At 57.6% G+C, this 14,435-nt stretch overlaps 1 protein-coding gene across 2 annotated transcripts in view; it reads right to left on the bottom strand.

The window, feature by feature from the left end:
• Window positions 1–14,435, bottom strand: part of SLC6A17 (solute carrier family 6 member 17) — a 54,692-nt gene that overhangs the window by 24,600 nt on the left and 15,657 nt on the right. For both annotated transcript variants that reach the window (XM_058303068.2, XM_058303069.2), the window contains exons 2-6: window positions 13,482–13,852; window positions 7,354–7,511; window positions 5,640–5,766; window positions 4,336–4,517; window positions 2,765–2,875 (exon numbers count right to left, since the gene is read on the bottom strand). In XM_058303068.2, coding sequence (XP_058159051.1) covers window positions 2,765–2,875; window positions 4,336–4,517; window positions 5,640–5,766; window positions 7,354–7,511; window positions 13,482–13,767 — 864 coding nt within the window. In that variant the 5' untranslated portion in view covers window positions 13,768–13,852. The remainder of the gene's footprint in view (window positions 1–2,764; window positions 2,876–4,335; window positions 4,518–5,639; window positions 5,767–7,353; window positions 7,512–13,481; window positions 13,853–14,435) is intronic.

A 14,435-nucleotide genomic window follows, 5' to 3' on the forward strand; every position in this document is an offset into this window, starting at 1 on the left:
TAATCGCTTTGGAGAGCAATTTAGCCAATATCCCGTAAAACTGATATTTGGCTCAATAATCCCACCCCTATACATATATATATCCTAGGGAAATATGTACACGGGAAGACCTGTGCAAGAATGTTAATTGTGACATAATTAGCAGTGGTGAAAACCTGTAAACAACTTAAATGACCATTAACTTGAGAGCTGATAAATTTTAGTTTAGTCTTACAGTGGAACACTATACAGCATTGAAAATGAATGCACTAGAGCGACCTATACCAATATGGATAGACCTCAAAAAACAGTGCTGACTAAATATAAAAGCAAGTCATAGAAGGACATGTATAGTGTTATGACATTATAATACAAAGTTTAAAACTATGCACACATGCTGTACTTCCTTTGTGGGAACACTTGTATGTCCTACAAATTTCTTAAAAGTGCAAGAGCAGAATAAACCCCCAATTCACGATAGTGGCTGTCTTTGAGGAAGGAAGGGAATGGGATCAGGGCACTAAGCCTGGTTGATGTGGGCTATGGGTGGGAGGCTGTTCGTCCCTTTGTGTCCTGACTTGTAGGTGTGGGACAGTGAGAGGCTGCAGTGCTGCCCGTGGTGACCATGGCAACGACTCCAGTCCCGGGAGGCCATTGAGCAATGCAAACTCTATATACATACCAGTCAGTCCAGGGAAACTCTGATGGCGGTGATGCCCAAGCTTAAGGGAACTTGGACTTGGCCTCGAATGGGAAATATAGTCTGTGCATAAATTCAAAATCATCTAGTTCTGTATCCAAGTTGCCTAGTCTCTAGGAATCCAGTTAAGTGCTATAGGCCCTACGGGCTTTGAATGTTCAGAAAGGATGGAAGACTGAATGTGTATTCAAGGTTGCTTCCAGACAGAATGTGGGCAAGATGCTAATTCAAGCTCACCAGAGGTGTGGGCGATATGTTAATTCAAAACCTACCTGGTACTCAGACAAACACTTAACTAACAAAGAAAGTAGTTTTCTTTCATAAAAGCACCATTTGGCTCCCCACCCTGTATTAAAGGAACTTGAAAACCTTGTTCCGGGCTCAGGTTTGAAACAGAAAGCTCCCGTGTTGGGCCAGCTGTCAATAAATCCTTTTTCCTTCTCAAAATCATTCCCGAGTCCTGGCCTTTCTATCCGCAAATAACTGAACCTCTCTCAACTTCTATAACAGACTTATTTTACAATTAACAAGAAGTTTAAGAGTGCCTATGCCAGGGACGGGTAGCCAATCCTGGCGAATCCGTTCCCCTGGTTCCTGGAGTTACAAAGCAGGGACTTGACGCCACGCAGGACCCATCAGGAGACCTTTGTGAATCTCCACTTTTATGAGCATCACAAGAGCATACAACGTCCTCTGTTACACAGATCATGATTGTAGAAGCAAGAGTTGAAGTAATTCATAAAAACCAGTTGGCTTTCTTTTTACAGCTATTTCCCCCCAAAGACACCATTTTTGCATTTTTTCCTTCTCTGTTAGATATCACGCGTTCACAACCCGACAGCCGGCCGCCCGGCTCAATTTCACATTCAGGCCTCGAGAAAACCACCCAGTGCTTCGTGAAGTGGACGCTTGCGGTCGTTCCTGCGGATAGCTCAGATGTTACAGCCAAGAACCCGGGGCCATTTTATGCTGTCTGGGGATGATGGATTAGGTTATGCCCTGGCCATTGCTACCCCCAAATCAGGAGCCTGCGCACAGAGGTCGGGAGGGAACGGGGGAGTAAAACCCCAGGAGATCTACGTGCCTCTCCCTGTGTCTCCCTGGAGGACCTTTCTGGATAAGTGCCCGTGTTTGGGTCCACGAGCGAGGTGCAAGGTGGCCCAGGCGACCAGGCCTCCAGCTGTGCCGAGGAGCCTCACAGGCCCCCTGGCTGCTGGCCGGCCAGCTGGCACTTGGAGCGGGACACCCTGGCACGACCAGCTGAGGTCATGAACGCACGCCGCTCGGGCGGCTCGACGGGCATGCTGCTCTGCATTGGACATTCTCTCGTTCCTCAGTGGACTGGCTCATGTCAGCAGGGTCCGGGGATCCGAAGGGTCACAGCAAGGCAAGGCCACACGGTGGCAAAGGACCACTTTTGGAAAACTCAGGTATACAACTTGACGATGGTTGAGCCTCTGCCACCACCTCTACTAAACGTGAGCAGTGAGCCTGCTCTGTCTCCCTCCCCGGGCTGCTGCGAGGATTCAAGGAGAGCAGGTGCGAACGGGTGTGGTAAGGCTAACGTCGCCACCCATGGGATTTATTATCTTTCGTGAAACAGCAACCTCATTTCCCCGATTGGGGTACAGACTGGGACTCCCAGAGGGGGCTTTTGTTTCATAGGCATCTTCTCGGTTTCTGTTGCCACGGACCCACCCACTGAAACGCCCCACCCTGGCTCCCCCCACCCCACGGAACCTGCCATCCACCACTCTCCAGGGTGCCCATGCTTTCCCACCTCCACACCCCTGCACCTGTGCTTTGCTGTGATTGTGACGTCCTAGGGCCCCTCCGGGACATCACACCTGCTCTGAGGCTCATTTCAGGTGTCACCTCCTCCAGGAAGCACCCACCGATTTCACCCAAAGCGACGTGACCGCCCGCTCCTCGGGAGCTCGAGGGCGGGGCCCATGCCCTTTACCCGCACCCTCCTCTAGGGCCTGACATGACACCGACACGCGGCAGGGGCTGCTCCGGGCCCCCCGAATTGCCCGGTGCAGCAGGGGGTGGGCCCCGGCGTGCGGGGGGCTCCAGAACCCTTACCTTGGGGGTGAACATGTGTAGGATGCCGTCGACGGCCCCTCGCAGCAGCAGCCCCCGCACCAGGAAGCAGGCCAGCACCACATACGGGAAGAGGGAGCTGAAATACATCACCTGCGGACGGGACAGGGACCCATCGTGGGGCAGAGCCCGGAGCTGCCGCCCGCCCCACCCCGCCAGCTGCGGCGCACGAGCCTCGTCGGGTGGCAGCCGAAAGCAGAGCCCGCCCTGGCACCCCTGGGCACAGGGCCAAGCCCTCCATGGGTCTGGCTTTGAGCCAAGGCAGAGGCAGGGGCATGGATGAGCTGGAGGCAGCTGGGGCTCGTCTTCTCCTTCAGGGGCCCCCCAGGCACGAGGGAACCCTCCGCTCTGCCCTCGTTTCTCCACGTCTCATGTAGCCTTGCTTCCCCTGCTCTGGTGGGTCCCCCACAGGATGTCCCCTGCCCTCGGGGCTCCTTTATAGACTCGGCCCCCGAGCAGCCATCCAGAGAAAGCGCTGGTCTCTTGGGATAATAAACCACACGCTCTTTTCTGGCAGGGACCACAAGCACTTCTATACCCCACGTGCCAGGTACAGACACCCACACAGAGCAGATTCTCAGAAAACGCTTCCGGTCCTGAAACAAATCAATAGGAGGGCTGCTTGGGCAGGAAGGTACGCAGGGAGAGAGCGCACGTCAAGCTGACGGAGCTCTGATCTGGCTGCACGGGCGAGCAGCCATGCGACCCGGAGCTAGTTAACTACTCAGCTTGGACGTGCCTCCGTCTCCTGCTCTATAAAATGGGCATAGTACTCCCTAACTCTCGAGGTTCTTGCGCGCCGAATGCCTTCATACAGGCAGCAGTGCGTGCTCAGGGCCTTGATGCGCAGACCCGATGCTGGGCTTTGGGGTGCGAAGAGGCAAGTGGCGGCCCCGCGCCCTCTCGGGGGCTCGGCTTCCTGCACATCCAGGCCGGCACAGGCCCAGCCCTGAGTCTCGCTGGCTGTATGCTCTCAGGCACGCTGCTCTCTGAGCCTCAGTTTCCTCATCTGGCGGAGGAGCAGATCGGGCTCCGGGATGTCTAACACCCTTCCCAGCGGTCCATGAACACTGACGCGTGACACGGAGAAGGGGCCGTTACTTTAAAAAGACCCGAGCTGCAGGGAGAAGGGGCTCGGCTGGCCCGCGCCCTCCGGCGGGTACAGAGACGCCTTCAGCGGCCTCCGAGGTCCCCGTCGTGCTCACCCGCTCAAAGAGCCCTGTCGCCGTAGCCAGGGGAGCTGCTGGGTTTTAGCAGAAATTGCTCAGAGGCGGTTCTCCTGGGGATTTTGCCCGAGGGCCAGGGTCCAGGCGGATGTGCCTGGGTGAGTCCTTCTGGCTTCCCGGCTCTCGAAGGCTCGCAGGGAGGCGGCTGGCGGCCAGGCCAGGGAGGGTCCCGCAAGCCCACCCTGCTGGCTGGACTGCCCCCTCTCCAGGGGGACCCTGGCGTCAGCCCAAGCTGCCCCGGAGCCCGACTCCACTCAGGACTGCACGGGGCGTCCCGGGACCCCAGCCCCCTGCCTCGCATCTGGTCGGGGCACCCCCACAGCTCACCTTCCCCGAGGACTGGATGCCCTTGACCACAGCCATGCCGACGATGCTCCAGGCCACCAGGAGGCACAGCGTCATCTTCCAGTTGAGGCCCCCGCTCTCCGAGATGGAGTTGGAGATGTCCAGGGCCTCCCGGTACCAGAAGTAGGTAGTGGCCGAGCTCTTCTCACATTCCGCCTCCACCACTGAAACCGCAGCCAGGGCCGCAGGGCCTCAGGGGGGGCTGCTGGGGCCCGCCCCTCTGCCCGACCCCTTCCCGGGGCAGCGGAGGGCGAGGGGCGGCTGAGGGTGGGCGGGGGGGGGGCGTGCTCGTCCTGGGTCAGCATGGGCTGGCAGACACAGGGGGCGCCTGGGCCCCTGGGGGATGTCTGGGCCCCCCAAGCCAATTCCTGCCCATGTCGACCCCGGAGGGCGGGAAGTGTAGGCTGAATTGGCCTAATGTCACTCGGGGAAGGGCCTAAGCTGAGAGCTGGAGACCAGATCTTCAGTTAAATGGGTGTAACCTTGGGAAAGTCACCTTTGGGCCTCAGGTTTCCCATCTGGGCAGTGGGATACCCATCCAGTCCTGGCTAGGACTGGCAGGCAAATTAAGGTTGTTCCCAGATGGGATGGTGTTAGAGTAACAGCAAACAGCAAAATTCCCAATGTCCAGCATTTTACCTATATTTAGTATTTCATTCAATTCCTATAATTCAATTCCTATAAGAACCCTGTGGGGAAACGGACTTTGGCCCAGTGGTTAGGGCGTCCGTCTACCATATGGGAGGTCCGCGGTTCAAACCCCGGGCCTCCTTGACCCGTGTGGAGCTGGCCATGCGCAGTGCTGATGTGCGCAAGGAGTGCCCTGCCACACAGGGGTGTCCCCCGCGTGGGGGAGCCCCACGCGCAAGGAGTGCGCCCGTGAGGAGAGCCGCCCAGCGTGTAAAGAAAGTGCAGCCTGCCCAGGAATGGCGCCGCCCACACTTCCCGTGCTGCTGACGACAACAGAAGCGGACAAAGAAACAAAAGCAGACAAAGAAACAAGACGCAACAAATAGACACCAAGAACAGACAACCAGGGGAGGGGGGGAAATAAAATAAATAAATAAATCTTTAAAAAAAAAAAAAGAAGAACCCTGTGGGACAGGTCAGCACAAGGTCAGCACACTGGGGAAGGGGAAATGAGGATCAGAGAGGTGAAATGACTTATCCAAGGTGGCACAGCAAGTCAACGAAACCCCAAATCTGTGTCCTCAGCCTCTGGCTCCTTGCTGGGACAGGGCTGGCTGGGGTCCCCGGATGGCCTCCCGCAGGGGTCCCCTACTTGCCTGCCGCAGTCCCATTCCTGATGACAGGACATTCACTCCAGGGCAGTGGGTACTGGAAGGACTTGAAGAAATAGAAGATGCTCCACCCGATGATGACATTATAATACAGCCCAACAAAGAGGCAGACCTGAGGACGAGGGCACAGGCGGGTAAGGGGGCTGCCGGCAACACCTTCCCCCACCCCGAGGCCAGCGTGACGCCAGCCACCCAGCACCCAGCGGCACAGCCGAGGTTAAGGAAGATGAGGAACGAGATGAGGGCAGCTGGGGGCCTCCTTTCCCTCCATTTATCTGGAATTCAGGGAACCCACGAAAGGACTTCTCAGATATCAAAACTCCTTTAAGCAACAAACTCTTACGACGTTAATCCTTTCCAGTCCGACCTTCTCGGATGCATGGAGCCCTTCTCCATCACTTCCTGATGACTCAGGAGCATAATGACAGAGATGCCCCCGGGCTGTGGAGGCAGGCGCAGCTTTCTGCCCCCTGGTAAATGGCCCCCAGCCTGGGGTGCCCTTTGAGGCTTCGTGGGCCTTTTTATTGGCGGCCTATGTCCTTGCTTCTCTCGGGTATTACTCTCTTGTTGTCCTCATTTCTTGCTAAGCTGCAGTAGGCTTGGAAACAATATAACTCGAATTGTGTCTAAAAGAGCAGTGCAGGGGCTCGGGCAGAGGGCCCGCGGGGTGGCTTTGAAAGCGACGCGTTGGTGCTCACGGATGTGGGCATCCGTTCTGGACACCAGCAGGTCCTCTGGGCCCAGGGGCCCAGTGGCATCACAGGCCAGCGGGACTGCTGGGACGTGGGCATCCATTCTGGACACCGGCAGGTCCCCTCCGTCGCCAAGGGTCCGGCAGCATCACACGCCAGAGGGACTGCTGGGTAGTGCGCTGGCTGAGTGCGCCTGCTCCTGCACACGGGTGACGTGAGCTCCCGCGCCTGCCTCACCGGGAGAGGACACCCATGCACAGGCCGCACGTGGCCAGCCTCAGCAGAGGGGGCTGGATTCGGCTGGGCCGACCTGTGCACAAGTGATGCTCAGCCTGAGGGCAGGGGGCCACCCAGACCCTCTGCCCAGCTCAGTCGAAGGCAGGTTGGGGCCGGCCTGGGGCCAGGCCTGTCAATGCTCAGCGCCTCCCAGAAGCAGAGTGCAGCTGTTATCCGCTCTGTTCTGAGGGAAGCTTGGTTTCCTCCCCTCGAGCGCTGCACAGGGTTTCACCTGCAGCCTCCTGCCTCCGGGATGAGCCTGGGCCTCTCACGGTGCTGCCCAGCCAGGCCCAGGGTGGCGGTGGGTGGGGGTGCCCCTGTCTCCTACTGCTCTCAGCCGCACCCCTCCTGGGTCAGTCCAAGGTCACTGCCCCCATCCTGAGAAACGGCAAGGAGACCCTGAGCCCCAGGACTGAGTGGCCTTCTCCTGCGCTGGCCATTCACCAGTTAAAACATACTTTCCCCAAGGAGAGGAGCAAGGGCCTCTCCTCCCGGGGAGCGGACGGGCTGGTAAGAGAGAGGAGGCGTCTGGGGTGGTCCGCAGGCCCCCAGAGAACGCGGGCCGCGGCGTCGCGAGCATACGTCCCGTCCAGGCGGGGTAACCAGCTTCCGGCTTGGTGTGCTCCAGGGCACCGGCCACAGCCCTTCTCCCGTCCAGGGGCCGCCGCCCGCCCTCGCCCCCGCGCACAGCCCCGGCCTGCCGGCCCTTGCGCCCCTAGCTCCCGACTCACTATGCAGCTGGAGAAGCCGATGCCCCCCAGCCGGGGGCACACGTAGTGCCACACGCCGATGCTGCCGCGGCGGATCCTCTGGCCCACGGCCAGCTCCAGGAAGAAGAGCGGGATCCCGATGATGATGAGCAGCACCAGGTAGGGTACCAGGTAGGCACCTGGGGAGAGAGCGGGCGTCTGCAGCCCGGCAGCAGGGCCGGGGGCGGGCGGCAGTCCCTCCTCCGGCCGCCCTCAAGGGAGGAATCCAAACGCACGTTGACGCCTCCCTTTGCCAAGGCCAGCCTCGGACAGAGATGCACACGCCAAAACGCTTCCGGGAACCCACGTGCCAACTCACACAGACGCACTCGCTTGGTGACACACTCTGGGGACACCTGCTCACACCGCCTCTCGCCCCCAGGGATGCAGACCCAGGCAGTGTGGTCCCTGCTCACCCACCCCCGGGGCACGGCCTTCCCGGCATCTGAGCCGGGTGCCGCGGCCGCCGGGCAGCTCCCGGGAAGCAGAGCTTGGAAGCCCTCCAGGGACAGACGGTCTGACCCGAATCGCCATTAATCTACAGCTAATTGGGAGGAACGGGAGAGAAATTAGCAGCTCAGGAAAGCGTGGCCGGGAGGATCATAAAAAATAGAATGGATCTCGCTCAAGATTCCAGATGACGCATTAATCTTGCTGTCCTGGCCTCGCTGCAGACACAGTCTCGGTTCCCGGTGACAGCACATTTAGCAGGAGAATTAAACTGTGTCTGGACACAGGCGAATGCTCCCCGCCGAGGGCTGGGCCGACAACCCAGAGGCTGGCGATGCCGCCAGCACCCCTGCCTGTCCATCCAGCAGCATCAGGCACCCGTCGCCAAGCTCCTGGCCGGTCGCCCAGCACCCCCAGACCAAGCCTCGAAGCACAGGGTCTCCAGGAGACCTCCAGGTGCACCGCTTCCCCCCAGGGGAACACTATAGCCCACATAGTCCCCAAATGGGAGCTCCGACCTGCCAATGAGCTCTGGGGGTCGGGCATCTCCTGGGCACTTGTCCACAGTCTCTTGTGGGTCTACTTGATGCCGGGCGTGAGCAGATATGGGAGTAAAGGGGGCACCTGCGCTATTCCAGGAGGCAGAACGCTCAGATGCTCATAAGCAATGTCAGCGTGCACGCACACACACTTGCACTCACACGCTGCAGACGCAGGGCCGACTGGGTGCCCGGGGACTGGGGGACACAGCAAAGGAGGGGTCAGGGTTCAGTGGAGCTAATCAGGAAAGCTTCCAGGTGGAGGCGACCCACACAGCTTTAGACAGCAGCATCTAATTCACTCAACACAAACATCCATGCAGCCCAGCAGCTAACCAGTTCAACGTGTCACCAGCCAACAGCCCCCTCGTGGTGCCGAGAGGAGGGAGGGACTGAAGGACCACATGCTCAGGACCCTGGCGCAGTCTTTAACTCAGGCTCTTGGTCTCCGGCAAGGGGAAATGGAAGGGGAGAGAAGTGATGTGCTGCAGGAAGGCAAAGGACACGGCTTCGCTGGTTTTGTATTTCACCCTCGTGACCTGGGCTGGGAGTGGCGGGGATGGGCTTTAGTGTGTCAGCAAAGCAGTCTGGCATCCTCTGTGGACACTTCTCTCCTCCCCCGAAAAATCAAGAAAGTGTGTCCAGGGAAGCAGATGTGGCTCAAGCGAATGGGCTCCTGTCTACCATAGGGGAGGTCCAGGGTTCGATTCCCAGGGCCTCCTGGGGAAGGAGAGCTGGCCCGCGCAGGAGCGCCGATCTGCGCGGCATGCTGGTCCACGCGGAGAGCCAGCACAGCAAGATGACGCAACAAAAAGAGACACAGAGGAGACGATAAGAGATGCAGCAGACCAGGGAGCTGAGGTGGCGCAAGAGACTGAGCGCCTCTCTCCCACTCCAGAAGGTCCCAGGATCGGTTCCTGGTGCTGCCTAATGAGAAGACAAGCAGACACAGAAGGACACACAGCGAATGGCCACAGAGAGCAGCGAGCACAAAACAAGGGGGCAGGGGGTGGGTTCAAAATAAATAAATAAATCTTAAAAAAAAAAAAAAAGGAAAGCGTGTCCAGGTAATTCCAAAGAGCAGTCCTGCAGCTAAGACGGGCCACCTGTCTGCCCTCCCGGGTCGAGGGCGCTGACCTTGACTGCAGGTCTCCCAGCCACCCCGAGGCCCTGAGAGCCAGAGTCCTCCAGGGGCTGCTGTCTGGGTGAACAGAGGTTCTGGTTCATCGGACAGAGGTTCTGGTTCATCAGACAGAGGCGCTTTCCCGTATCAACCCTGTGGATATGCACCCCCTTGCACCTTAGAAAGCACAGCTCAGAGACGCCACTGGATTCGCTTTGATGTTTCAGTGGCTTTTGGGAGCCTCAGGTCGCCACTCTGAGCAGCTGGCGCACTTTCAGGGCGGTGGGAAATTGAGCAGCACTCGGCAATGGCAAAGGGAGCTCCAGGATCTCTGCGGCGCCCTTGGCCCCTGATAGTCTATGCCTTTGCCAACACCTGGAGCCCCTGGCAGAGCGCCAGCTAACTCCTGGGGCTTAGAAGATCACTGTGATGGTGGGAAGCTGCATGCACCCCAGAAAGAGCATGTTCTTCCAGCTACTCTAGTCCTGGAGGAGTGGCCCCAGCGTTGAGCAGGCTCTTTTGGTGAGCAGGATCTTAAGTTAGTTAAGGTGTGACCCCGCTCGTTCAGGGTGGGTCTTAGCCCTCTTACTGGAGCCCTTTATAAGAGAATGACATTCAGACAGGGGGAAGCAGATGTGGCTCAACAGACAGTGTCTGCCGACCACATGGGAGGTCCAGGGTTCAAACCCAGGGCCTCCTGGCCTAGGTGGTGAGCCGGCCCACACGCAGTGTTGATGTGCACAAGGAGTGCCCTGCCACATAGGGGTGTCCCCTGCGAAGGGGAGCCCCATGAGCAAGGAGTGCGCCCCGTAAGGAGAGCCGCCCAGCATGAAAGAAAGTGCAGCCTGCCCAGGAATGGCGCCGCGCACACGGAGAGCTGACACAGCAAGATGACATAACAAAAAGAAACACAGATTCCCGTGCTGCTGATAAGGTTAGAAGTGGTCAGAGAAGAACACACAGCAAATGGACGCAGAGAGCAGACAACAGCCAGGGGGGAAGGGGAGAGAAATGAAAAAAAAAAAAAAAGAAAAAAAGAAATTCAGACAGAAAACCACAGAAGCTAGAAGCTGAAAGCAACAACACCTAGAAGAGAAGGGAGAGAACAGCAGACACCACCATGTGCTTTGCCATGTGGCAGGGGAGTCCAGGATCACTGGCCATCAGTTTTCCGGGAAGAAAGCATCACCTGGATGATGCCTTGATTTTTCAGCCCCCAAACTATAAGCTTGTAAGTTAATAAGTTCCTGTTGTTAAAATGCAATCTATTGCGGAGGAGACGTGGCTCAAGCGATTGAGCTCCTGCCTACCACACGGGAGGTCCATGGTTCGGTTCCCGGTGCCTCCTAAAAAAGGCAGCAAGCCGGTGCAACAGGTAGGCGGGGCAAGCTGACGCAACAAGACACACAGGAGGAAGAAGGTAATGAGAGACACAACCAAGCAGGGAATGGAGGTGGCTTAAACGATTGGGTGCCTCCCTCCTATACTGGAGGTCCTGGATTTAGTTCCCAGTGCTGCCTTAAGAAACAAAGAAGATGAACAGACACAGCAAGCGCAAACAACAAGGGGGCGGGGAGAAAGAAGTAAATAAAATAACTCTTAAAAAAAATCCAACCTATTTTACAGCTGCTCGAGCAGCTTAGCCACTAGAACCACCACCTTCATTTCAGCCTGTGGAGATGCAGGCTGAGTTGGGACGATGACCCAGACCTGCGGTCTGGAATCTTCCTGGGCAGGAATCACGGCTCTGTAAGACTCTGGGAAAATGACTTGACCTCTTGGTGCTGCTGCTTTCCCATTTGTATAAAGAGGATGGAAATACTAAGTAGAGCATAGGAAATTACTGATATTTGACCATTTCAACTTACAAAAAATGGCCACGTCATATGGTTTGGCCCTATACCGAATGCACAGGGCTGTTGTGAGAATTCAATGCTACCCACAATAAGAATCTGATAAACACTTGTCTCCTTCTCCGAAAAACAAACAAAAAAAATGCAAACTAAGAAGATGCAGAAGAAAGAAACTGTCAGCATCTTTCAGAGCTAAGCAGAGTTCTGGAGTTTAGATCCAGAATTAAGCAAAGTTTTACCGGACCACCCATGGCTCAAAACCACAGCACACCAACTCTTAGACCAAACAGTTGTCTCCTTCCTGGGATAATGTGCCTCCTTCCAAAAAATATTTAAGGTGACTTCCTACAAAACCCCAAAAATACAGGCCAGGTAAAGGTAGGGATAAAAAAGGGAGGCCAGAAACCCGAGTGGATTAAGGCAGGACCCGGGAATGGAGGGATCAGAATCCCGAGGTTGACTTTTTTCTTCTGGGGACGGTTCTTGATATCTGGCAGTTGACTGGTGACAATGAATGGGCAAACTTCGGCAAGAACGCTCTGTGTGTGTGTGTGTGTGTGTGTACGTGTGTGTGTACAGAAAGACTGTAACTTAGCGCCGAGGGCCCAGGCAGAATGGATCATCTAAACCAGAAAGAACTCAGTTAGAGGTTCTCAGCTCAAGTCCCCAAACGCCACATGTCCTCCCCAGTCATGCAGGGTACCTCTGAGCCAATCTCAACATCTCACAGAGCAGAAAGGAGACCAGGCACTTACATTGGTTTCCTTGCTTTGGTCTTGCCTTGTATCAGCTCAGTGTCCTGGGCTTGGCCGTGCTAAGATGACCAGCAGCTCTGAGTGGCAGCTGCTGGCTGAATACAAGGATCGCTCAAAGCAAGGAGACCACGTGGTGAATATAACGTGCCGCGGTGGAAAGACAGAAGCCTCTGGCCTAACTCAATCCCGGGGGCCAAGCGGCCACTCTCCCCCGCTGCCCCTGGAGAGACCCTGGCAAGGAGGCACCATCTCCCAGGCGGAGTTTGCTGTCTGAACCAGGAAGAGCCTTCGTCCTGGGAGGAGGGGAGTGTTCCCAGGGGAAGTTTCAGCTCTGGGGAGAGTGCACAGAGCAGGGAGGGGAGGGGACTACGAGGCAGTGGCTACCAGCAGGCTGAGTGCAAGGGGCTTCAGGACAAGAAAACGCTCTGCTGGCTCAAGTTACTTTCCCAGGACGGGAGGTTCAAGGCTCGGGAACACCACTGCTTTCAGCCTGTAGGATCCTCCTCTGTTTTCAGTTAGTTTTCTTCAGGCTTCAGAGCAAGGTGCCTCTGGAAAATTCCAGTCTGCCTCAGAGGTGGTGGGGGCAAGGCCTGGGGACCTCGACTTGTCTGGGGACTGGAGTGATGGTGGGTGTTCAGTACCAAAGGCCACATCCTCGAGGGGGATTAAACACAGCGGCAGCGTGAGGGCCCCCTCCCACCATGTGGTGGTGAGGTCCTCAGATTCTGGGGCCAGGCCATCCAGGGTTAAATCCTGACTTTATCACTAGCTGTGTGACCTTGAGCAAGTTACCTAACCTCTCTGTGCCTCCGTTTGGCAGTCTCTAAAATGAAAATGATGATAACTCCTTCTTGGGAGGATTTGATGAGTTAGCATTACATTGAATGACATGACATTGGTGCTCTGGTTGCTCAAAAAGGCCCAAATGTCAGCAGTTTCACGTAGTCAACCTAACATCCATTAAGTGCTCTGAACGGTACCTGGCACACAGCAAGAATTCAATAACAACAGGCAACATTTGCACTTTACTAGGTGTCAGATTCAGTGCGGAGCGTTTTACACAGGAAGCTGATCTGACCCTCCCAGCTATCCTGAGAGGCGGGAACTGCTATTACCCTGCTTTACAGATGAGCAACAGAGAGGTGAAGTGACCTGTAGCAGGTCCCAGCGCTGACGGGCCAGGCTGGGCTCTGACCCCGCGCGCACGAGCTGCCCCCCAAGCCCTGCGGCCCCCGAACACCTATCGGGCATCATCCCAGCCATTCGGGGGGGTCACACTCTGGAATCCTGACCTCCAGCCTGCCCCGTTCTGCCCTGGCAAGGGGATGCTCCTTCCGACCCCCCAGCCTGCTTGCGGGGCACCCCCAGGACGGGGCCGGCCGCCTCTCACCTCCTCCATTTTTCTGGCACAGGTAGGGAAACCTCCAGATGTTGCCGAGGCCCACGGAGAAGCCGATCTGCGCCAGGATGTACTGCAGCTTGCTGTTCCAGGCCGGCCGGTCCTCGGCGTCCGGCTCCTCCGCCGCCGCCTTCGGCTTGCCCCCCGCCTCGCCGGCCACGTTCAGCGTGCTCTGCTTGTAGTCCATGGGCTCCTCGAGGGCCAGCAGGTCGGCCACCGACTCCGTGACATGCTCGCCGCTGTGCTCGCGCTGGGTCACCTTGCTGTTCTTCGGCATCGGTGCCGCGGGGCCGCGCGGCCCGGCTCCCGAGCGCGCGGAGAAGGCGGGGCGCGGCGGCCGTCAGCGCCTTCTCATCGGGGACCTGTGAGGCCAGGCAGGCAGGACAGGATTTAGCTGGGTGCGGCAGGGGGGCGGGAGGGCGGCGGGGCCCAGACGATGCCCCTGAGCCTGGTCAGCGGCCCGGTGAACCGCAGGCGCATCGAGCCTGCCTTCCCTGCCCATCCTGGGGCGCCCGCTTTGGGGGGGCTCCAGGTCAACGAACTCGGTTGTTCCCACGGGCCTTGCCTAAACACCACTAGAGAGGTAAACCTAAAGAGACAGAATTAGTAAAACCCCACGCCAAGCCCCAAAGGGCCGTCCCCGGCTGGGCTCCCTTTCCTGACTGCAGAGGTGGGAAAGTCCAGGACCCCACGGCCTGCCCCTCGTGGGGTGGCCAGGAGGCGACCGGGACCCAGCCTCTTGTGCTCCACCCGAGAGGCAACCACGGACCGCAGCACCACGCGGGCGCGTCAGAAACGAGGGTCTCGGGCCCACCCCAGACCCACGAACCACGCTTTGCGTTTTTCCAGGATGCCGGGTGATTCAAAGGCACGACAGTGCGTGCAAAGAAAAGCCCCTGAGGCCTCATCTTGGGGCCCCTGGACACCAGCTCCTATGGCCCCCCT

Source organism: Dasypus novemcinctus, chromosome 9 (genome assembly GCF_030445035.2).
Source record: "Dasypus novemcinctus isolate mDasNov1 chromosome 9, mDasNov1.1.hap2, whole genome shotgun sequence".
Lineage (NCBI taxonomy): Eukaryota > Metazoa > Chordata > Mammalia > Cingulata > Dasypodidae > Dasypus > Dasypus novemcinctus.